Source organism: Aspergillus nomiae (genome assembly GCF_001204775.2).
Source record: "Aspergillus nomiae NRRL 13137 chromosome Unknown contig00032, whole genome shotgun sequence".
NCBI classification, from domain to species: domain Eukaryota; kingdom Fungi; phylum Ascomycota; class Eurotiomycetes; order Eurotiales; family Aspergillaceae; genus Aspergillus; species Aspergillus nomiae.
Window position 1 is genome coordinate 85,382 of NW_015378087.1, and position 22,817 is coordinate 108,198.

Sequence of the window (22,817 nt, forward strand, 5' to 3'; positions counted from 1 at the left end):
CACTAGACTGGATGCACCAAAGGCCCATGCACAGTCACCCAGATCACTGGAGCTACGCCGTCAATTCGGGTTGGATGTCAACAAGATCCGCAGTGTCGGGGCAAATCGTGAAGACGCCCACTGGTGAACTTTGTTCCTGGTTTGAGCGGGAGACTTGTCGGGAGACTTTCGTATGATCGGATGGACGCTGGGTCTTGAATGACACGCCGACGATCCGTACTGTGTGTCCCAGTGCTTTGGCTCCTGCCATTATACAAGAACGCTGACACTGACTCAGATGATACACAGCATTCCTCAGCTGGAGGTTGTGGACCTGATCGTTAGAGAACCACGGCCTTGTCGGTTGGAAAATGTACGGCTATTGTCGAGGGCCGACAGATCACTCAAGAGAAGTACAGCGAGGAAAAGCTGGGGGCGCAAATCCTACAGTCCCCCTCCAGCCTATATTGCATCGAATGCTCACAGCACCTGTAGTGGTTGCTATCCAAATACAAGAGCCTTATGACAACTCTTCAAGGAGAACAGGCCGATTTCTACATCATACGCCATTCAAATTATATCGTTACGCAGTCAACATTGGTAATTTTGGCTCAGCAAATTTGCACATTCCCGTGATATAAGCCGTCAGTATCAGCGATAGGCACAGAGTATTCAGTTCTCGTATGGGCGGTAAGGCTGTGTACGCCTCCAAGAAATGGGGGCTTATTTACTAGTATATCGATGCAGACACCAATCAGAACGGGACTTGAAATTGATCAACTTTGCCCCGCATAAGCAGTTGAACTCTTTGATCGCTTCAGCCGAATTTTTTAGTCAACACTTGGTTCTCTTTGGGGTGATTTGTGTGCAGTTGGGTACTTCTCGCGACAACTTCTCGACATTCAAGCATCCGAAGCCCCCTACATGATCGCTTTAAAATCTACAATAGAAACCACACAAGAAGCACTAAGTCTCGTTTTCGAACAGACAGGTGTCACAGGCCAGGCTTCCACCATCGGAATGGCGGACCCCCTTGCGATAACCGGGTTGATTTTGCAAGTTATAGAAACTGCTGGCCAGGTGTATAGATATTGCAAGGAGGTCAAGAATGCCGACAATGAGATCCGGGAATTGTTTGGCGAACTTTTCGCTCTAAAAGCAGTTCTTGAGCAAATGAGTAAAGAACGGCAAGGTACACTGAACATAGAGGATCCCAAGTCTGCACAAGCGCTTTCCTCAGAATCGTTTCGTCACGCCTTGCTCAGCGCGAACGGCATCTTGAAGGACATCCTTGACGATTTGATGAAAAGACAACTACGAGGAAAGTCATTCTTCAAGCAGTTAGGATGGCCAGGGAAGAAAGAGAAACTTCAAGATAGTATTGTCCAGCTTGAACGTCTCAAGAGTTATTTTATCTTAGTTATGGTGAATGAGAGCTCGTATGTATCTCTATTTCCGATCTGGGATTGAAGCTGATTGATTTACCAGGGCAATGGACAAGGAGGTCCTATCGTCAATAAATTACTTGACGGACCTGGGAACGCTGATGAGACAAGATAGCCAAAGTGAGATACCAAAACAAACGACCCTTCCTATTCATTTTCGGCCTTAGGGCTATCCTCCTTTTTCCTATCTTTCGAGCCCCATCTAATGACAGCTTTAGAGGACCTGCGTCAGAAGATAAGGGAATGGATATGTCCCTTTGATGTGGAAGTAAGCCATCGCAAAGCACGGTCTGTATGCCAGGCTGGCACAGGATCTTGGTTTATCGATGGTACTTTTCAACGATGGTTTCGAGGACAGGAGAAGTCTCGATTGCTCTATCTTGAGGGTAAATGTAAGCTTTGGCTTTCCGATGCTTCGCTAAATCTACGTACTTACAAAGAGTTTAGCTGGGTCTGGGAAAACGGTCCTTTGGTATGTTCGATCATGGAATTATGCCTTGTTTTATACAGTCGTTAACATGTACTGGCTGTAGTTCTACTGCTATAGAAGAAGCGAGGAATGCCACCCAAAGCACGGACTTTAGCTTAGCACTGTTCACGTACTGCTCGTTTCAGCTCAGTGCTTCCCAGAAGCTGGTCCATGTTCTCGGTGCTTTACTCGCACAGCTTTCCGACCGCTTTCCTCAAGCCCTTGATGTACTGGAGCCCGACTTTAGGAAGAAGTCACTTCCTTCTCCGGATATCCTTCTCCGGATACTTCGCAGTCATGCGCGTGAGCTTAAACGGCTGTATATTTTTGTCGATGCTGTTAATGAGAGCGATGAGTGTGAAAATATTATAAGCACATTGCTGAGCCTCGCAGAATCTGAATATCAGATACATGTGATGGTTACCAGCACAGCAGCTTCAGTGACACTGAGTAAGGATGATCTTCTGAGAGAACAAATGAAACCATCTTCAAACCAGAAAGACATCCAGGATTTCGTGAACGCGCAGCTGGAGACACGTCCAAGCCTTCGTTATCTCCCTCCACACACTAAAAGAGATATAACTACCGTACTTATTGCCAAGGCCAACGGAATGTAAGTACGAACATAGGCTTTCTTAGGCAAGATACATTTGAGCTAATCCACAACGTAGGTTCCGATACGTTCAATGTCAGATTGACCTTCTCAGTGCCCAAGCAACTGGTCGAGGTGTCCGGAAGGCGCTTGCGACATTGCCAGAAAGCTTAAATGGAACGTACGAAGTGATTCTCGGACAGATCCCCCCGTATAGCCGTGAACTCGCAAGAGATGTACTTCTCTGGCTTACATTTAGCCGACAACTGATCACTTTGTCAGCATTGAGCGAAGCTGTGGTCATCATCAAGGGAGACAAATTTTTAGATGACGAATGTAGGCTGTATTCACCCACAGTCATCCTAAAGATATGCCAGGGACTAGTGGCGTATGATGAAGTGACTTCGGTTATAACATTAGCCCACTCCTCGGTCAAAGCGTTTCTTACATCCGATGCTATCAGACAGGGCCCTGCCGCATACTACAGCTTGCAGGAGGTCGAAGCTACACGGTGTATCTTCCAGAAATGCTTGACATACTTGATGTTTGATGCATTCCAGAAGCCGTGCCGAAGCCGACATTCCCTCAGAAGGCGTCTGAAGGAGTTTCCTCTGTTGAGCTATGCCTCCATGACCTGGGGACAGTATTGCGGCTTGCATGCCCCTGCTGGCTTCGTGCTTGACCACTCTGAGTTGGACGAGATAATGGCATTCTTTGCAACATGTGCCCTACATAATGGAGGTAACTTTAGATCCTGGGTTCAGGTTTTGATTCCCGAGGCTGCCACCGAAGAGGCTTGGTCCACAGAACCACTATACTATGCGTCTTCATTTGGAATGACACTGGTCGTGGAAAGGCTTATCAAAAGTGGCATCAACTTGGACTCCCCTGGTGGCCGTCACGATGCTACTGCCCTTACAGTTGCGTCATACAGAGGCCAGCTCGCAGTGGTCAAGATGCTACTTGATGCAGGTGCAGACCCAAACTTGAAAGATTGCCATGGAATAACAAGCCTTGGGTGGGCAAAGAGGAAAGGCCACCGCGAGGTCGAAACGCTTCTATTGGCATATGGTGCTCAGGTTCAGCTGGGGTATTCCAAAGTGGTTGTGCCAAAGAATACGCAACTGGCAGATAGCGAGGACAGCGACTCTGCCGACCATGAAGAGTGAATGGGATGGGGGGCAGTTCAGTGTACAACGCAAAGGACTCCAGAGGAATCAGTATGCACGGCGTTGATCTAACCCAGAGAGCTGCTGGTTCGCCAGAGGAAGCATACAGAGTCTTTGCAAGGACGTCCTTCATTGATTCACACTGTTTTAGTTAGTTGATACGGTATATTGGTGTTTGATAAAAATAACCTGGATAGAATATCGGGTCACGAAGCCGCACTAGGAGTTATACTACAAGAAGGATATAGCATTATACGTGAATCGGTAGAACTACCGGGGGTGCCTTCACCACAATATGCATCAACCCTAACGACGTCACCCCACAACCCCAGGAATTAGGAATCCGCAGCTCTGGTGGACTAATTTCTCCTCGAAGTGGAATCAACGGCCGACGGATAAGAAGTTTGCCGCTCTCCACAGCACCGACGTGGGGAAAGTGTGGGGAGAACGCCACGGGGGGATCATCCGATATGGGGAAGTAAAAAATCCAAGTATAGATAAGCTGCATTTAAAACGTAGCGCCCCTCCTCTTCTCCAACTCTCTTCAACCAGTCACAGCTCCTTCAATTGCTATCTAACATGACGCGCGCACAATCAGACAAGCCCACGGGCGAGTACCGCCAATATATACCCGACCTGAGCCTGAAACGCTTCCAGGTAATGCGCACTCAAGACGCGCATGAATATGCCCATGATTTCAAGACCCTTCACAACCCACCATGGCTGCATGCGCTGTACATGCACTGGTTGGATTTATTGCAGGAGCCATTCAAGGGTGTCACAACCGATGGTATGACATTTCATTTCCCACAATTGCTGCTCTGTGGCTAATATCCAGCCAGGAAATGTCCGACCCGGGCTCTTCACATTACAAGATGAAGATGTTCCCATCGGCACAATAGTAAGTGCAGTTGAGTCTCTACTCTCCATAGTAGACGACAAACAACGCCAAGCACTCTCATATCACATCGACTCCCCCGAATGGCGCACATGGTCAAACCCCGAATTCCTCCTCAGCCACAAAGGCCTCCGTCTCGACGAAGTCAACGCCGAAACCCGCGACGCAATTCTGAACGTGCTCAAGGCTACGTTATCACCAGAAGGCTACGACAAGGCCGTTAAAGCCATGCGGATCAATCACTTCCTAGGCGAGCTCGTCGAATCACCAAAGGTGATGAACGAGTTCTCCTACAACTTCGTCCTGTTTGGACGTCCCTCTACCACCAGGCCCTGGGGCTGGTCGTTCTACGGCCATCATCTCTGTCTGAACGTGTTCCTGTACAAGGGCCAGATCGTCGCCTCGCCGTGGTTCACAGGCGCAGAACCCAATGAGATCGACTCCGGTCCGTATGCAGGCACCCGCATTATGCAGGTCGAGGAGGAACTGGGTCTCCGACTTATGCAGTCGCTCAGTCCAGATCTCCAGCAGCAGGCTCGCGTGTACGCTGAGATGCATGACCCCGCAATGCCACCTGGTCGCTGGAACAAGGATGACCAGCGACATGTGTGCGGTGCGTATCGGGATAACCGAGAGGTTCCGTACGAGGGGATCCTCGCTTCGTCGCTCAACGAGGAGCAGAAGGAATTGCTCTACGGTATATTGGAGCAGTATCTACTTTACCTTCCAACGATCGCGGGATATGAAACTGGATCACATCCGGCAATTCCAGTCAGAAACGTACTTCTCCTGGATTGGTGGTTTTGGCGACGAGGATCCGTTTTATTACCGGATTCAGAGCCCCGTGGTTCTCGTGGAGTTTGACCATCACTCTGGCGTCTTCTTGAACAATGAAGAGCCGAAGAAGTTCCACATTCATACTTTGCTGCGCACGCCTAATGGTGGTGACTACGGATATGCCCTGCGGCCGTTGATTCCCGCTGTGGAGGGAATAGTGGGGAAGGACATTACGTGGGAGAAGTCGGCTCTTTAGGCGGACCGATGCTGATTTTAGATGACGTTATGCGATAGATGTACATAGTGAGCATATGAGATACTAGATTGTGCCAAATGAAGCGTCCATGATATGTTCACTTCCACTCCCCCGGCTGGCTCACTCTACGTAACTGCCGATATACCCGAGCATAACCTAGATCCACCCGGCATTGCTTTACTGAATTATCTGTGGAGAATTCGCCACAGGAACGTACGATCAATGGCTACCCCCATCAGCTATGGCGTAACTTGTGACTGAGACCTATGGCTCGGATCTGCCGAGCGGGCTAGAACTATTGCCTGTGCCTGCTGATAAGGTTCATAGCTTTGGGATACTCTCTTCTAAACAACCACATAGCTGTAAGCATTTGGCATACCCCGTAAGACCAGGATTCTCAAGAAATAAATGAGAACACAAGCATATAGTGAATACTAAAATATTGCCAAAAACCCCAAAGTTGTGTATCAAAACGCATATCCCTTGGCCCAATATAACCAATCCAACTCAAACTATGTAGCATCCAACCACCCCTAAAATCCCCATACAACTTGATAAGCTACACAACAACCCAAAAGCTCAGACCAACGCCCTGACCACCAGCTCCAAAGTAGCCCGGGGCCCATATCAATTTCACGCAGGATCCTCCATCTCTAGCCCAATGAAAAGCCAAGCAAAGATGCCCAGCTGTGGAATATCCGACAGCGTCGGAATTGCCGACCCCGGTAATGCCCTTCACGATCGTCTGATTGGATGCCGGATTGCTCGTATTTGAGCTTCATTAGCCCCCCTTGCGTTGGCCGTTATGTGCAAATCAATTTGAAATCCTCGGTGGACAACGTATCTCAATGTTCGACTACATTTATCGTCTGTTGACTAGGTTATCGGGAGGAAAGTCGCGCAAGGAGGAAACAGCTATGGTAAGTTCATCACTCTTGCGTCCGGTTGAACAAAGACAAAAAAAAAACAAAAAAAAAAAAAATTAACAAACTGAAAAGATCACAGACGAAGTCCGCCTCCACATCATTATAGTCGGCGCAGGTCTCAGCGGCCTCGCGACGGCTATATCCTGCGCTACATCGGGCCACACAGTCGAAGTTATTGAGCAGGCAAAGGAACTCGCCGAGGTTCGTATATCCGGACATATACGGCAATATAGAAGCTCCAAAAGCTAATGATACGATACTGCAGGTCGGCGCAGGCCTCCAAATAACCCCCAACGCATCCCGCCTTTTCCAGCACTGGCGCCTCCCATCATCGCTCTGGCAATCGGCCGCTGAGCCAACAGCCCTAACCGTGCACAAATACACGGGCCAAATCCTGGCCCACGAGGATCAATTCCACACCAACATCCGCGCAAAGTACCAAGCGCCCTTCATTGACCTCCATCGCGTCGACCTCCAACAGGCGCTCTTCGCCCGCGCGCAGGACCTCGGCGTGAAATTCCACCTCAACGAACGGGTCGACCGGCTCGATTTCGACTCCACCACTGTCCATACGCTCTCCGGGAAGACGTACCGTGGCAATCTCATCGTCGCGGCGGACGGGCTGTGGTCGAAATGTCGGGAGTGCTACGAGGGGAGGAAGGACGATCCGCTGCCGACAGGCGATTTGGCGTATCGGATTGTGCTCAGGGCGGACGAGATCACGGATCCGAAACTGCGAGCTTGGGTTGAGAACCCAGAGTGTCATTTCTGGGTTGGGCCCGGGGCGCATGCGGTGGCTTATTCATTGCGTGGAGGTAGCATGTTTAATATTGTGCTTCTTGTGCCGGACAATTTGCCCCCCGGGGTATCCAGGCAGGAGGGGAGCGTGGAGGAGATGAAGGCGCTGTTTGAGGGGTGGGATCCTGTGTATGTCCTTCCTCCCCCTTCTTCTCTTGGAGTTTGTTGTGGGGAATGAGATTGGCTGACATGGTCGTCTAGGTTGAACCAATTCCTCAGTTATGTCGACACTGTCGACAAGTGGAAGCTGATGCATCGTGAGTCTTTGAATCTCATTGTCCTTCCTTTTATGGGCTGTCCACTAACGGTTTGATACAGACGGTGAAATGGAATCCTGGATTAATGACAGATCCAACCTCGTCTTCATGTACGCTCCTCCCCCGCTCTTTCTCTCTGTACTCGATCTTCCAGCAATTCTAACTAATAACTCCAGCGGCGACTCCTGCCACCCAATGCTCCCCTACCTAGCTCAAGGCGCAAACTCATCTCTCGAGGACGGCGCCGTCCTCGGTGGCCTTCTAGGCCACATGAAGAGCAAATCACAGCTCCCGGAGATTCTCCGCTTATACGAAAGCTTGAGAAAGTCAAGAGGCGAGGCGATTGTTAAGGAGACGTTTAAGCAGGTAATTTCTATGTTTCTCTTACTCTATAGTCTTCTTTCCGTCTTTACTTGGTTCATGAACTATAAAACTAACGGTTCACCGTAGAGAAACGATTTCCACATGTACAACGGACCCGAGCAGGAAAAGAGAGATGAGATTTTCTTATCGCAGTTGGGGAAGGAGATTAAAGGGGCGTTTCCTAGTCGATGGTGAGTGATAATTTTCCTTTTTTCTTTTGTGTGTTTGTGGTTGTAGGTCAGGTGCTGATGTGTATGCGTGTAGGACGTGTCCTGAGGTGCAGCCCTGGTTGTATGGGTACGATGCACTGCAGGAGGTGGAGAAGGCGGTTGGGCAGAATCCGGAGTTATTTTTGAAGAAGAAGGCGAATCTATAGATCTGTTTCTTTTCTTACTTCCTGGGATATGTGTATGTACGGGTGATTTGATGTGCCAGTTCTATAGGTATTCAGACACTGATTCTGGGTCGTGAATAAATGTATGGGCAGTTTGAGATGGCGTATGTACAAAGAAACGTAGATGGCTACGATTGTAGAAATCGCATATAATACAGTCAATTGTCCAACATTGGCAGTCCTCCTATGTCATCGAAGAGCCGGGCGATTCCTTCAAACGAACAGTCCGGGAATCCAAAGCCGTGGGCCCATTCCTGCCACGATCTCGTTAATTCCGAGGGCCTTGAATAGAGGATTGGAAGTCACATACCGGTATATCAAAAGTACCCTGACTAGGGGTCTCCGCTGCATATGCCGGAACACTTCCTTCAATGTTCGCCATACTTGATTGGGCGTCCGACAAGCTGAATTCTTTGAGATAACGTTTGATTAGATCAACGGACTTCCGTGCCACGACCGATTCATCCATCGCTTCCAAGATTTCCAACGCCATCTCCACGGATCGTCGCAACGGGATAGTTTCAGGGCACATGCCAAGCTTGACCATGGGGAGTAGCAGAGTTGATGTGGCGAACATCACATATGTTGTGTTATACCACCTATCAGATAAAATTAGGGTGGAGGGAAATCCGAGAACAACATGGCAGAACATACCAGCACCGGAAGAACGTATGGACTCGGTAGATATCATAGATGACTTCAATTGTTTTCATCGCAGCGTCAAGACACTTCCCGATAGTCTGTTCCAGCTCGATCGGTGGATGTCTTAATTTGCGTGTAAAATGACTCAGGAAAGGGCGAAATAGGAGCATCTTGACGTTATAATAGCCTATCTGGATTAGCCGCAATTTCCGTATGGGTCACGGTGGACGACTTACGAATACCCAGGACCAATCTTTGCCGGCGAGCCCACTTTGGGTCTCGCAGTGTACCGCCAGATGCTCGTTGCCTCAGGACATCCGGCTTAATTCTCTCCGGAAGTCTCAACATCCATCTATCCAACTCAGCCTCGATTTGCAGCGCGACCTGCAATTTATCCTGCAAGGTGATTCGTGAATGGTAGATTTGCACAGACACCTTACGAATCATTTGTGCAAAATCAACCATCCATGGTATGATGGCGTATTCGGAATCGTCTCTTTCCGGAAGAGCTCGATTGTGATATTCATCCATTCCTAGAGTATCCGGACGGCCAACAGAAAAGCTCATCTCACTGCCTCATCAGTATACATCACAGAGATTTATAACCTCAGAGAGTACTCACATTTCGAGAGAGAATAAGCCCCTGTAGATAATTAGCACCGAGAATACTGAATAATTCCAAGTGCACCTACCACCAAGTTTTGGAGATCCAACCTGCCCTTTGCTCTGTAGAGTTACGCACTTCCCTGTTGAAACCAGCTGCTAGACATGTGCGTATAGCAAGGCCCAAGTACATATAAGCCACTACGAGGCATTAGCAATACGAAATCACTGCAAGAATAGGATGACAGACAGTTCGGGTTGAGCTCGTTTTGGCAAATTTTAGCCTATCCCATGTTAGTGAAATTATGTGTGTGAATAAATATAAGCCATGCATACCATGAGGTACAAGCACTGGACTGTGTCCAGATTATTCGAAAACTGCAAATAGTTCAGATAGACTTGGGCTTCCCCGAACAACTTCCGGCTCCACTCGAAACGCGTTAAGCCTCCAAGTCGCTCCTCATCCCAAACACGAACCAAGGCGCCAAATGAGAGGATGCTTAGATACAGTGCGACAAAACTTGGTTCTGGTTGTTTCTTTCGGTTGAACCATAGATCATGAGCCCGCAGGCAGAAGTCCTCTTTGTCAATCAAAGGATGAATAAAGTGGATGTTCTCAAAATATCCGTTCATAAATGCATGAGCCTGTTCAAAGTAGTAGTTGTGCTCATGAAGTGCCCCGGGTTGCGCCGGGCCAGCCGTATATGAGGGCGAGAAACTTGAATTATGTAGTGTAGATACTATAGAGTACTCTGGCACGCCATTGAGATTATGTTGCTCTTGAGTTCGGCCGGGCTCGTGCCTCTTTTGAAGATGGCCTATTAGTGCAGTTGACGATGTGCTTCCATGGAACTCGATGCCGTTGGTGTGGTGATTAAGCTCGCTGATTTCATCTTCCACGGAGTCCCCGGCCTCGTCATGATTGTCGTATGACAGTGATATCTCTTCTCTTGGGGTCGAGCCATGCCGAGGCATAGAACACGGAGTTGCATCTATTATGGCATGGGGTACCTGTCTTGTTTCAGGGGCTGTCGTCTCTCTCTGAGACCGAGGAGAGCGCTGAGAAGCAATTTCAGATTCAGCCACGCGGAGCTTTGCGGAAAGCTCATCTACTTTCTTCTCTAAGTCGGAAACATAACTGACAAATGCTATCAGAGACACTAACTACCACACCGCGCTGGGAATCGTAACTCACCTAGCTGAGCGGTCATTTTCACGCTGTCGGTAATTCCCTTGATATACGCAACTGATGCCGCTCTCTGTACAGGTTAGATAGATCTTTTACTGAGTGGAGGCCAGATAAGCGACTTACTCTTGCAGTGCGAGCAAGGGTATGATTCATCACATTTATATTTTTTGTTCTACACCTGTCGCAGGCTTGAGCAGCACGCGGCCGCTTCGCCCGAGGTGGACCAGAATCATCCACTGTGGTGCGAATTGATGGCGATCGCTGCGTCTGACGTTGCATCATCCATTTATAGTCATATCCGTCACATTAAGATATATTGTATGTATAGATGTACGGGGGTGGTGATGCTGGAATGTGCATCCGGGGAGACACAGCGTACAAAGAGTATGCGACGCGACAAAAAGTGGTCGGAATTGCCGAACACTAACCCAAACTGCCCGGCCTGTCTAGCCGTCACATGACATGCCCCGCGGGGAATTTCAACGCTATTTTAGCTAAACTTTCTAATTTGTTTGAGTAATTTAGATTGCATTCAGGGTATTAACTAACGAATGGAGCCATGGGTGGTGGAGGTAACCATTACAAGGCAATATCTACATTGAGCCCCTTTGCAACAGATCCAACCTGGGCCGAATCCCATTCTAACTCCCTATCAGGCAGAACAACGCCTTCGAATGGCGTCCCCAACCGATGCACCAGACTCTCAATGCCATCTCCATCTGTGAAAGACCAGACACGTACGTATTTGCTGCCGAAAGCTAGGGCAAATGTCTGACCGGCTGGAATGACCACCGTTTCGCCTTCACGGAAGACAGCATCCGGTAAACCCTTCAGACGGACGATCAGGGTTCCCTCTTGAATACAGAGGCAGTGATCCACATCGTGGAACGTCATATATTCTGATAGTAGTGAAGGGCTATATTGGTTGGACGATTCGATACTTGAAATTGCGCACACCCCGTTGCTTTGGGTCGTTGTGATAAATGGCCGAGACATGACACCTCCCAACATCCATCTTGGACCGGTGTTGGCACGTAGGTAAAACGGCTGCGAAGAGTCCGGGAGACGTTCATCATCTTTTGTCCAGTCTCCTAAATCTGGAGGTTGATAGTTTGGTTGGAAGACGACATCAAACTTTTCCTTCGCAGCCATAACCTTGGGTATCAACAGGGACTTCAAATCCCGGTCGTCACTCTCGGGAACCAGTAGCCCCTCGTAGGGCTCGGAGACGTGTCGGAAGAAGTCAACCCAATCCCCGGGAGTTATCAGGCCGTAGAGTTCTGTATGCGGACCTAACGTTTCGGGATTATGAACGACTGTCTAGCGATGTGTCAGATCTTGCATCTCTTTCCATGCAAAACATGCGGGAGTGAAGTACCGGTGGCGCATATGCAAAGTCACCTGGTCCCATGATGCGGCATCTATCTCCATTCCATAGCTTTAGATAGCCTTTTGTAACTAAGAAAACGTCATGGGCGTGGTTGTGGTAATGGAATCCCGGTGCATCGGACAGCACCGCACCGCTTTGGAAAACAGCCATCAAGCCATTTGTCTGCTTTGAGGACGCTAGGATACGGAATACCCCCTTACTGCCAGGAATTGAAATACGTTCTCCCTCCAGCTGAGGGATTGCGTAGGGAACCCTCTCCGGAGGGGGGAGTTTCGTCCAGGAGATAGCCATCGTAGGATGATGTGAAAGTTCTGAGATAAGCTGCAGAGTATTGAGGAATCTCACAATGCTACTCACAAAAGAGGGGACATCGTATTGATCGTCCTTATGTACGAGTACTTTGTAGATCATTGAGAGGGATTCGTCATAATTGGTCCACCCCGCATATCCCCCGGAGCCCGGAGAAGCCGCGAACGAAACGACCGGAATATCCGATGCTGGCCGGTCGATGGTTCGTATGGTGTCATGCTCTACTCTACTTTCTCCTTTTCGCAGCTATGCGCCCAAAGCCTGAAATAAGGCATGGAAATGGTAGTACATTAATCAGAGATTGAAGGAAAAGTCGGGGCGGCCTGGCATAACGAAATCGTATATTCTTATTGCTACCTGCCAAGGTTGGGAAATAGAAGCATACATGAGCATTGCAAGTTAACATACGTAAAAAGCAGATAAAAGTAACGGGGCGGAAAAGAGAAAAGAGAAAGACAAAGTCACGAAAGAAGGCACATATTCACAGACTATGTGAGATTTACGATATTGCCTCCATAGTACTCCTGTCCGCCTGCGACAACCAACAGTAGGCAAGTAAAGTTTGATCCCTCGGCCCCAAGACACTATATGAGCAGCACCAGGCCGCAGTGCACAGGGTTCACTCTTCCCGTTTCAGATTGAATATTGCCAACTCCAAACAGTCTTAACGTTATCTCTGGTGTCCGCTATTCTGCGAAGACATTGACCTAGAGGAGCTTCTGCTCAGCGACGTGGGAGAATTGGGCTGGGACGATTCGGGGGTGGTAGAATGACGGAGCGAGGAGACTGCACTTCGGACTGTTCCTGTCGCTGCCTCGGGGTTACAGTGCGCACAGACAAACGTGTTAAAACCCAGTCCCTGGCAGCTACTGCAATCCATAACTCTGGGGAACCTTAAGCTAACATCAGAAGGCTGGGCGCAATCAGGGGAGCAAACCTTCGAGGATTTCCTGCACAACTTCTGCATGTCAGGGCTATTCGTCCTCCGCCTGTACAGGATATATGTTCTGGATCAAGATGAATTGTTGAACCTTTCTGATGGGCCATGTTTAAACAAGATGATGGTGGGATCCTCGGCGAAGAAGCAAAGAAGAAACAGTCAGAGTGGACAAGTTGTCTGGATTGCATTGACGATGACCCATTTCGTGGGAGAGTCCATACTTAAATACTCTGCTGAACCACTTCTTCCGACAGAGGGGTATATTTTTGCATCGAGATTGTCGGCATACGCATTTCAGAAAAAGCCAAGGTTGAAGGCAGAAACGGGAAGGCAGAAGGATGATGCCAGTAGTGAAGCCAGGCCGCTCCTTGCACGGGGCTATTGCTATTTGTCCTCTATATTGGAACCGTGGTACTATGCCAGGGAGATTGTCCTACCAAGTTTCGAGTCCGTGGACGCTGTTGGAATCCGTATTGGCAGTATCGAATCGTTGTCCAACATCCTCTTGTCGGAGGATACTCAGAATGGATCAGCAGGACACCGATTCCAGTGATTAGTGATGTTGCTTTTCGGTAAACTCGGTATTCTACCCATATCAATGACACGAATACGGGCAATGCGGCATGGTCCAGGGTCATCAAATGGCTGCATAATCAGCTCAAAATGTAGAAGATGAGCAAAGATTGACTACACCCAACAGATCTTTCGAGCCATGCCGGGCTGTGGGCACTTTGAGGCATCCTTGATCCATCAAGCCGGGTCAGAACCATAGTTGTTCTTCCGAGCATTATCAACCGGACCGAGGGCGTGCCTGCGAGCTGCGCCTAGGGCGGGTCGGGATAAATGCGGCACATCGAACATGAAATGGGGATTATCAATCATCAAATAGCGAAAAAAGAAAGGAAAGGACGGCCAGCGCTTATCAGCGCCGAGGGCAATAAAGGGTGGGGTGTATATGACGGGAATTAAAACTAGAGGCATGGCAGCCACACAGTGTTGTGTTACTCAACTTACAAAGCAGTCGAGTTGATCCGTACAGACGTACAGACGTACAAACAGACTGGCCGCTTCAAATCAGCCGGTGCGTCGCGTTTGAGTGTCCAGTTCACTGCTACCCACGGATTTGTGCAGGGAAGCATGCAGCCTTGAAATCTTCCCCAGTGTAGGGATGTTTAAACAACAGCTGGAAACTCTAGACGCAGTAGTAACGCTAGACGAAGGATAGGTATGTATCGGCACTAGCTGCTAGCGCTTGTAGTTGATGTGATCAGTCGTCTATTTCCAACGTTCGCAGGATTTGATCATGCGCAAGGTTGAATAGTTGTTGGTAGACAATCCAATTAGTAATATGGCAAGACCCTCGGAGTAAAACTAGATATCTCTGTCTCCTTGATGAGGATTGGGAAAAATCGTTCGATCACCAAGGAGTGGCACGTTTGGCTACTGCTAATGCAGAACCATGCAACGCAGTCGCGCATTCCCCAGTCGCAATGTGACAAAAGGACCAACAACGGCTGGGGCTGCAAAGTCGGAGGAAGCGCTACCTCCGATTGGACTAGAGATCGAGATTTAAGAACGAGAAAGACAGAAAAAGAAAAGAGGAGTATCGTAAGGATCCTATTCGATCAGCTCCTGTGTGAGGAATAGCCACAACATCGAATGATTGAACCGAGAAGGTGAACTTCTCCGACGCTAGAACACAGCACCGATATACGTTAACCTTATGGTGGTCTCCTCGGTGTTGAGATTTCCGTGCTCTAGCTAGATATGAATGCCCTCATCTGTACGGTGCCGCCTAGCATAGAAGCCGGAAAGACTTGCCGTGGTGCTCCATAACAGTTCAGTGATTTGGTGTAGACTTGTACGCTCCGGCGAGAAAGTCCTTTATTCAGACCAATCAAGCCCATGAAGTATGGTACTGGAATGGCCTGGGATCGCTTATTGGTCAGATGTAAGAGGGTGTTCCTGGGAATATGATGAAACGGGGCCATCGAGGAGGCTGTCCTCGGATTACCTGTGCGATGCAGAGTGACAAGACTTCGTCACCTTGCAGTCGTCTGCGTGGGGCTTTACCCTCTTGAAGACAGTATTCGACTGTTATTTATTATTCAAGACCCAGTTTGCGCAGAGAAAAAAGAAAAAGAAAATATGAAAATAATCAAAAGCTGCCTAGTGTTTGCGAGCTCGGACACCATATATATGGGACCGGCTGCTCCATTTATTGCGTTCGTTGGACAGCTAAACATATGTGGCTTGACGGCGAGGAATGCCAAACAAAAATATAAAAGGGTCGAGAATATCATGCGTATACGAGGCTACATATATGCAAGTAGCCGGGCCTACAAATCACGCGCATAAATATGCAATCTGGAATTGGCCTGTAGCGTGCACCATCCTGCGCTCTGTGTATGTACCTCCAAGTTGACTGCCACTTAACCTGCGGCTGAATGGAATCCCGAAATCCAGAGTACAAGTGACTTGTTCGTACAGCGGAACTGGAGTCGGTTGACTCGGGAAACATCAATGTCGCCTCATCTTTGATTATTTGAGCATGAACATTAGGAGACACTTGTCACACCACGAAAGCGAAGCTCAGCGGACACTCGAGACGCACGATCATTATATGTATCAGCTGACTCAACACGGGCCGAACACTGTTGATCGAAACCAATATCTTGCCGAAGATCGGAGAAAAACGAAGGTTCGATGCGGGCACAGCGAGCAGGATTTTAGAACAACCGGCTCCTGTACGCATATAGTCGGCCTTTTAGTGCGCCACGACTGCGCATCCCGAGTTACCTGTGAACAAAGGTCGGTCCAAAAGGACCAAGCCTGGAAGGCGAAGGCCACTTCACAACCGGCGAAGCTCGGGCCCAAAGTACGATGCGCTTAACCTTCGAAGCTAATCGATTCCATGCAATGTACTGAATTGATTGGTACTATTGGCCTAAAGGAGAAACATGTCAAAATATCATATAGACGAATGCACCGGCCTACAATTCTCCTAACCCTAACCCCGTTCGATAATACCTAAGAACAAAAGACAACATTCCCAATCATTAAGAGGCGAACGAAACAAAAAGAAAAAAAAGTTGAGAGATAGTGTATCATAATCGTAAGTCATGCAATGGCCAAGATGAGACCCAACTCGTATCAAAAGTAACCGGCTGGGTTTCTAAGCGAAGTAATCCGCAGGGAGCGAGGCAAGGATAGCGATAGTACCGATTGCACCAACCACTGCGCCCAGGGCAGCAGTAGCAGCATGACTCCTGAGATTTGCCGTTTCAGAAGTCTTCAGCCGCTTCGACGGCCTTCCGTTATCCGGAGTAGGGAGGGGTTGGCTATCGGACTTTTGAGATGCGGGTGTAATAGGTAATTCAGTAAGTTGTGATGGTACGTTTCCGATTTCGGGTACAATGATATGTGGCTGGGCATCAGGAAGACATGAATCATCCTCTTCCACCGTAGGTCTCTCGTCCACCGAGAAATTGCTTTCAGTACAGGGGTAATTATCCTGCATAACAACGTTATCGGCATCCAGAGAATTGATCTCTGCATCCAATGCTTTCCTCTTGAGTCCCTGCCGAGGGATGGCCGTAGCTTTTGACAACGATGGATCAACATCATTATAGGGCATATCGGACTCTGGCCCGGGAATTTTCTCTAGAAGCGATGAAGATTGCACGCCAACGTTAGTCAAATTAGCGTCGTCACTCGCCTCCGTTCGATGGATCTCAATATCAATAGAACGGCTCTGTATGTTTTCGTTACCAGCAGCAGCGGTAGCGGTAGGGACAACAGTGTCATCTCGATTAGTACTATCGACAAACTGGGACAGCGAGTTGACAAATGGACCATCTTTGTAAGGGGGGCGTGGGCTGCAGTGATCTGAAAAATGGTACGCTGGACCGTGAGCAGCGTGCGCTTGCCAAGGCTCCATTTCCTGTGTGAAAGCAGTGCAATGGAACCCAGCCAGTGAGTGATCAAATAATTTTCCGCTCGGATGCAAAGGGAGTCCCGAGTTCGCATCATCTCTGATAGTGTCCGGCCAAGATGTGCTCGGTTCATCAAGACTCGGAGAGATTGTGTTAAAGAGAGGAATACTGATTCCGCAGCTGACCGCGGTCTGATGGGTAGAATCCGGTGCGGATCCCTCTGCTTTCTTACCCTTTGAATAAAGATCCCTATTCGTAGCGTCATAATCACCACATGTTGTGTTTGCTTGTATACCCTGATTGATAGCCATGTATGGCGCAGGACTCAATCTCACGGAGAGCCTATCTGGGTCAGATTCTTCACCATCATATTCCGACTGTGACTCGGACATTGATTCATTCAGGGAATCAGCTTGGTCGTCATCCTCACTCTCCCAGTCACTAGGTTCGGCAACCGACTGTTCTTCAGAAACCAGAACTATTGTACTTTCTGGGTTGTGAATGATATAGGAGGGCTGTTCGTGAACCTTGTTGCTGGCCTCCTCTGCGACATCAACAGCTGAGGGTGGAGTCATTCTTGGGGTTGCAAGAGGCTGTTCAGCTTGCTCGTTATCGACGTCAATCGGGCTTTCCTGTGATCCGATGATATCACCACCTTTAGGCGGAGAAGTAATTGGGGAGGAAATCTCCATGACCGAGTCGTCATCTGAACCCGAGCCAGGATCAGAGTCAGCAGACTCAGAGCTACTTTCAACAGCCGTCACTACTGGGGCTGGGATTGAATCATAAATCACTTCATTGTCATAATCATCGTCGTCGTCGTCGGGAACACAGAACGTATTAGTTGCCCGCTTCGACTGGTGGTTGTTGCTAACATCCAACACAACCTCGTCACTGTATGCTATGTTAGTGAATCCAACACCAGTTTTACGCGCGTAGCATACCCAGAATCTATCCACTGGTGTTCACAGCGAACTTTGAGTGGAGGGAAAGTCTCTTTGAAACCAGGTCAGGAAAGCCTCTGAACTCTACTTCAACAAATGGACTCACCATGCCCACGAATAACCTCTGTTCCAAAAATCACCTCATCGCCACTTTTGACAATAGTTTCCTCCCCAGCGCGTATCTTTTCGCCGTTCACCCAGGTACCGTGCATAGAGTTGCCGTCACTGAGATAGACTGTCTAAAGCCAAAAGTATAAGTATGGTCCACATGACGGAAGCGAGAAAATGATAGGACCTATTGGCGAAGTACTCTGCTAGCGTACCTTGTTGTTTAAACATACACGCAATGTTGCATGATTCCGAGACATCACGCGAGAGTCAAACAGTCCATTCTGGTTGGTAGGGATGAGGTTCTTACTCTCGCGTTTCGAGGCGCGGCCAACCTCGATATGATCAGAGTCCGACGTGAAGGTTAAGGAGCGATATGGAAGGACGTCCGATACGTTAAGCGGATAAAGGGTGACGATGGCTAGAAGGCAGAGTGGTATAAGCCAGGCAAGATTCAACTAGCTATCGTTGACTAAAGTTGAAGGAAAATTCACATACCCTTTGAGCCAGGCATCTTGGCTTGTTCAGAACCAATCCGTTCCAGGGAAACAAGGTATAGCCAAAGCCAGTACTAAGCCAGATATTCCCGACGCCAACTACAACGCTCAAGTCCTTGGTAGTTAGTACAACAAGTAATACCAAACCATCCACCAGCTACTTAAAAGCTGTGGAGTGTCGGGGATGTTGCTAGTAGTAAAAGAAGACGTGCTATGTGGATGGCGGAGGTGAGAGGAGGGGCAGGAAAGGGGAAAGGAATGCGTACCCTATGCAATCGGGTCAGCCTGAGTAAGGGACGGTCGCTGTCAGGCAGTGGAACACGACAACCACTACCTTATGCTATCCTGCTACGTAGCAAGTGAACGCATCTGGAAAATGACTCAAGCAAAACTGGTCGTTGATAGGTGGAAAGCTAGAAACTTCTCGTCGTATATCAGGCAGGAGTTTGATGATATAATGGATGCTACTAGTAGTTAGTTAATAACTACTATGTCCGTGGGTGTGAGAGCGATAAGAGGCGAAGAAGAGGTGGAGGTAGGAACACAGCTTCCGGGTCAGCCGACAGCAGCCCACAGAAGAGAGTATCTTCGCAATCGGAGTGACTCAACAGGAGGAAAGAAGGGATGGATGAGTTGGTATCAAGATGGAGATTCCAATGATGACGCCGATACGCAAAGCACTGATAGGCGGAAGAGTGGGGTTTCCGTCCCGTCAGGTGGACACCCCATGACCATATCATGAGCTGTCTAGTTTTAGTTTCGTCCCTAGAGACTGGAACCCGTATCCATATATAAAGAACCCCTGCCCCCGAGTGTTATTGGCCCACGGTTGCAAAAGCACCAGATTCACACTCCCAGAACCATGAATGAATTGCCAATAAATGCGAATCTAGACCTCTAGTCTTGAATAAGTTGCTTACGGAGGTAGGCAGATACGGTAAGACTCCATGGTTTGACCTCCTTCCAACTCTTCCATTGGCTATGATACACGATTTTTTCCCGCCTTCCCCGTTAAACATGACGCCTCAGGCACCGAACATGCCTTCACTGCAATTTCCTGCTCATTTCAGCCATTCTTCCTACACAAATAAGATCCCGGTGCTGCATCCAAAAGGAACTGGAGTATAACTAAGTGGGGAAAAAAAGAACAAAAGTGAAAGTGACCTCCCTTGTATTACCCGAACAAGGGGACCGAGAAAGTATATGGGAACCGGAGAAAAGAAGGGGTAACAAAGCTAGTAAGTACATGCGCAGATGAAAGGTTCCGGCACCCTAGATGTATCAGAAGAGACTAGAAACTAAAGGATCATGGCCAGGCATGACCATCGCCTGTTCATTCTAGCTGAGGTATGAAAGGGGGGAAAGGAAAAATAAAAAATACTATTAATCCAACATATACGTCTTGGTCACTTCAAACGCGAAAACAAAAGAAGGCATGCCTCAATTTACAGACCTGGGGGTGCACCGAAGCCAGCGCCCATAGTCTGCAGGCGTGCAGCAAGCTGAGGGTATTTCTCTTGCACTTCGAGCTGTGTCCGGGTTGCCTCGGCGTATGAGATAGCGTTGATGATTTCGGCTTCGGTACGAGCCAGCTCGGCGGCCCTTTCAAAGTACTTGAGGGCCTGCGAGACCTTGCCCTGCTGCAGAAGGAGCTGTGCCATAGTTCCCACAGCGATGTCACACTCGGGGTCAACTGAAGTGGGGTTAGACTTTAATCCTAGTTTACACATAATAGCAGCGGTGACTCACTGATCAAAGCCTTCTGGCACAAATTCTCGGCTTCTTGGAAGTCATGCTTCCACTGGAACAGAGCGAGCGCCTTGTTGATGAGGGGTAGAACGTTGATTCCCATGGGCTTGCTCTGCTTCTCCATCTCCACAGCCTTATCGAATTTTTCAATGGCCTCGGAGAAATTCTGCTGGTCAAGGAGAAGTTCACCGTAGTAGTTGTAGACATCCGGCACGTCCTCGAAGTTCTTCACGGACCTTCTGAAGGTAGCCATGGCAGATGCGACAGATCCCATCTTGTATTGTGTGACACCCAACTGGATGTGAGAGTAGATGAAGGTACGGTCAAGGTCGATGGATTTCTGATAGTCCTTGGCAGCTTCGGCAAATTCACCGAGGATGAAGTGAAGCTGGGCGCGGTGGTAGTAGATGTCGGCGTCGTCCTTGTTGTGGGAGATGGCGAGCTCAAAGTCATCCGCAGCGGCATCCTTGTTTCCTATTCATTCTCTGTTAGATGTCACATGGCTACCAACGGTACTACCGGAATTGAGTGGGGTTGTGTTTACCAAGTTCAAGGTGCAGGCTAGCACGCTTGATGTAGCTCTGAACCAAGGATGGCTGGAGTTCAACGCTCTTATTGAGGTCCGCCAGGGCAGCCTGGGCATTGCCCTCGAGATAAGTGAAGGTGGCCCTCAAATTGAGAGCAAGAGCTTCAAATTCACCAAGGTCGCCAAGTTCCAGGGCCTTTTCGAAGGCTGTGGCAGCCTCATCATAGCCATCGCCGGTCTTCAACGCCATTGCGAGCATACCCTTGCGCAACTGACCCTTGCCAGAATCCTCGCTCAAGTCGACGGATTCAGCGAGACCTTCTGGGAGAGGCTTGGGACGGAAGCTCTGAAGGTAGTTGGACACGAAGGTCGGGCTGGGGAGCTTCTTGCCCTTAGCTTCCAGGATGGCTTTACCCTTTTGCTCTGCAACCTTCTTCAAGAGTCTCTCAAGAGCGACACGGCTGACCTCGTTAGAGAAGCCGTCGATGATGCAGCTGGCAGTGAAGTCGAGAAGGGCCTCGCTGAACTTCTCGAGGTGCTCATATGCAATAGCTCTCCGGTTCAAGGCCTTGACATACTCGCTATCCATTGAAAGGGCAGCAGTGGTGTCTTCAACGACCTTCTCCCATTCGGACAGCACATTGTAGCAGGCAGCGCGGTTGGAGTAGAAGACAGGGTCGGGTTTGCAAATAATAGCTTTTCCGTAGAGTTCGATCGCCTTGTTGTAGTCCTTCGAGCCGTAAGCCTTGTTACCGGCAGCCTTCAGCTTCGCAGCATAGGCTTTCCGTGTCTATATTTCCAGTGTCAGCGTCAGCGCTCATTTGTCACCACAGCGCCATGTGCCCACCTCTTCCGATAGCTGTCCGACAGTAGCTTCGTCAACTTCAGGAAGTTCTTCAGGAGCTTCTTCAGTCTTCTTCTCTATGGGATTATTAGTTCTAGGCTTTGGTGCTGAGCGGTCGGGGGCCTAGGAGATCATCTGAAGGGACATACCGTCCTGGAGAGCAGCAGCTTTGGCCTTCTCTTTCTCTTCCGCCCTCTTCTTCTCCTTCTCCTTCTCCTTGCGTCGCTGGTTCTTGCTCTTCTTCTTCTCTGTTGGTTGAGGAGCTTGAGCCGGCCGGCTCGAGTCGGAGAGATAGTAAACAACACCGGCACTGGTCACGACCACGGCGACACCAGCAATGGTATAAACAAGAGCCTTATTCTCAGACACCCATTTCGAGACACGATCCCAGACTGACGCCGATGAAGATGCTGGAAGAGAAGCAGTGTCAACCACCACGTTCTGCACTGGTTGAGGTAGTGGTGATTCGCTCGACATGATGACCCGGCTAGGAACCCGTATTCCTCAATCCTATCGAATGCTGTGACGATTAACAAAGGGGTCTATTAACGAACAGAAGTAAATAAGAATAAAAGGAAAATCATGGGTTGGGGAATACGAACTGGTCCTTGGTGCTCGGCGGAAGCCTGTCGGCAGAAGGGCTACTTTTTCGGGGTTGGAAGATGGAAGGAAGTCGCGGCTTGAAAAGTTATGCGTCGAAAGGTGGTCCGGCGACGCAGCGGCTTTCCGCCCGGGCAGCTCGTCATGCAACGCAAGCCAATCACACCCACCACAAAGGGATGCTCCAGTGCCTTGCTTTCTCCACAGCATCAGCGTCG

General features: G+C 49.1%; 5 protein-coding genes across 5 annotated transcripts; 3 read left to right on the forward strand and 2 right to left on the reverse strand.

Moving 5' to 3' along the window:
• Positions 1 to 903: 903 nt before the first annotated feature.
• ANOM_001869 (uncharacterized protein) lies at positions 904 to 3,654 on the forward strand (the record flags this gene model as incomplete). Its single annotated transcript, XM_015547126.1, has 6 exons — positions 904 to 1,418; positions 1,468 to 1,544; positions 1,643 to 1,816; positions 1,872 to 1,896; positions 1,958 to 2,506; positions 2,565 to 3,654. 6 exons carry the CDS (start codon positions 904 to 906, stop codon positions 3,652 to 3,654), a joined length of 2,430 nt encoding a protein of 809 aa, XP_015410322.1.
• Positions 3,655 to 4,233: 579 nt separating this feature from the next.
• On the forward strand, positions 4,234 to 5,585 carry ANOM_001870 (DUF3500 domain-containing protein; the record flags this gene model as incomplete). Its single annotated transcript, XM_015547127.1, has 3 exons — positions 4,234 to 4,444; positions 4,497 to 5,249; positions 5,329 to 5,585. The coding sequence occupies 3 exons, from the start codon at positions 4,234 to 4,236 to the stop codon at positions 5,583 to 5,585; spliced, it is 1,221 nt and encodes a 406-aa protein (XP_015410300.1).
• An 848-nt stretch (positions 5,586 to 6,433) lies between these two features.
• Positions 6,434 to 8,305, forward strand: ANOM_001871 (putative monooxygenase; the record flags this gene model as incomplete). Its single annotated transcript, XM_015547128.1, has 8 exons — positions 6,434 to 6,505; positions 6,584 to 6,712; positions 6,777 to 7,438; positions 7,511 to 7,566; positions 7,628 to 7,676; positions 7,743 to 7,932; positions 8,017 to 8,120; positions 8,194 to 8,305. The coding sequence occupies 8 exons, from the start codon at positions 6,434 to 6,436 to the stop codon at positions 8,303 to 8,305; spliced, it is 1,374 nt and encodes a 457-aa protein (XP_015410299.1).
• Positions 8,306 to 8,481: 176 nt separating this feature from the next.
• ANOM_001872 (uncharacterized protein) lies at positions 8,482 to 12,558 on the reverse strand (the record flags this gene model as incomplete). The annotated part of the gene is made up of 11 exons (XM_015547129.1): positions 8,482 to 8,577; positions 8,634 to 8,922; positions 8,978 to 9,152; positions 9,202 to 9,536; positions 9,588 to 9,608; positions 9,658 to 9,769; positions 9,819 to 9,852; positions 9,905 to 10,716; positions 10,764 to 10,827; positions 11,355 to 12,077; positions 12,136 to 12,558. 11 exons carry the CDS (start codon positions 12,556 to 12,558, stop codon positions 8,482 to 8,484), a joined length of 3,084 nt encoding a protein of 1,027 aa, XP_015410302.1.
• A 3,748-nt stretch (positions 12,559 to 16,306) lies between these two features.
• tom70 (putative mitochondrial outer membrane translocase receptor (TOM70)) lies at positions 16,307 to 22,476 on the reverse strand (the record flags this gene model as incomplete). Its single annotated transcript, XM_015547130.1, has 10 exons — positions 16,307 to 18,225; positions 18,276 to 18,327; positions 18,382 to 18,514; positions 18,599 to 18,841; positions 18,882 to 18,979; positions 20,334 to 20,573; positions 20,630 to 21,103; positions 21,174 to 21,945; positions 22,003 to 22,076; positions 22,149 to 22,476. The coding sequence occupies 10 exons, from the start codon at positions 22,474 to 22,476 to the stop codon at positions 16,572 to 16,574; spliced, it is 4,068 nt and encodes a 1,355-aa protein (XP_015410301.1). The 3' UTR covers positions 16,307 to 16,571.
• Between the last annotated feature and the right edge of the window lie 341 nt (positions 22,477 to 22,817).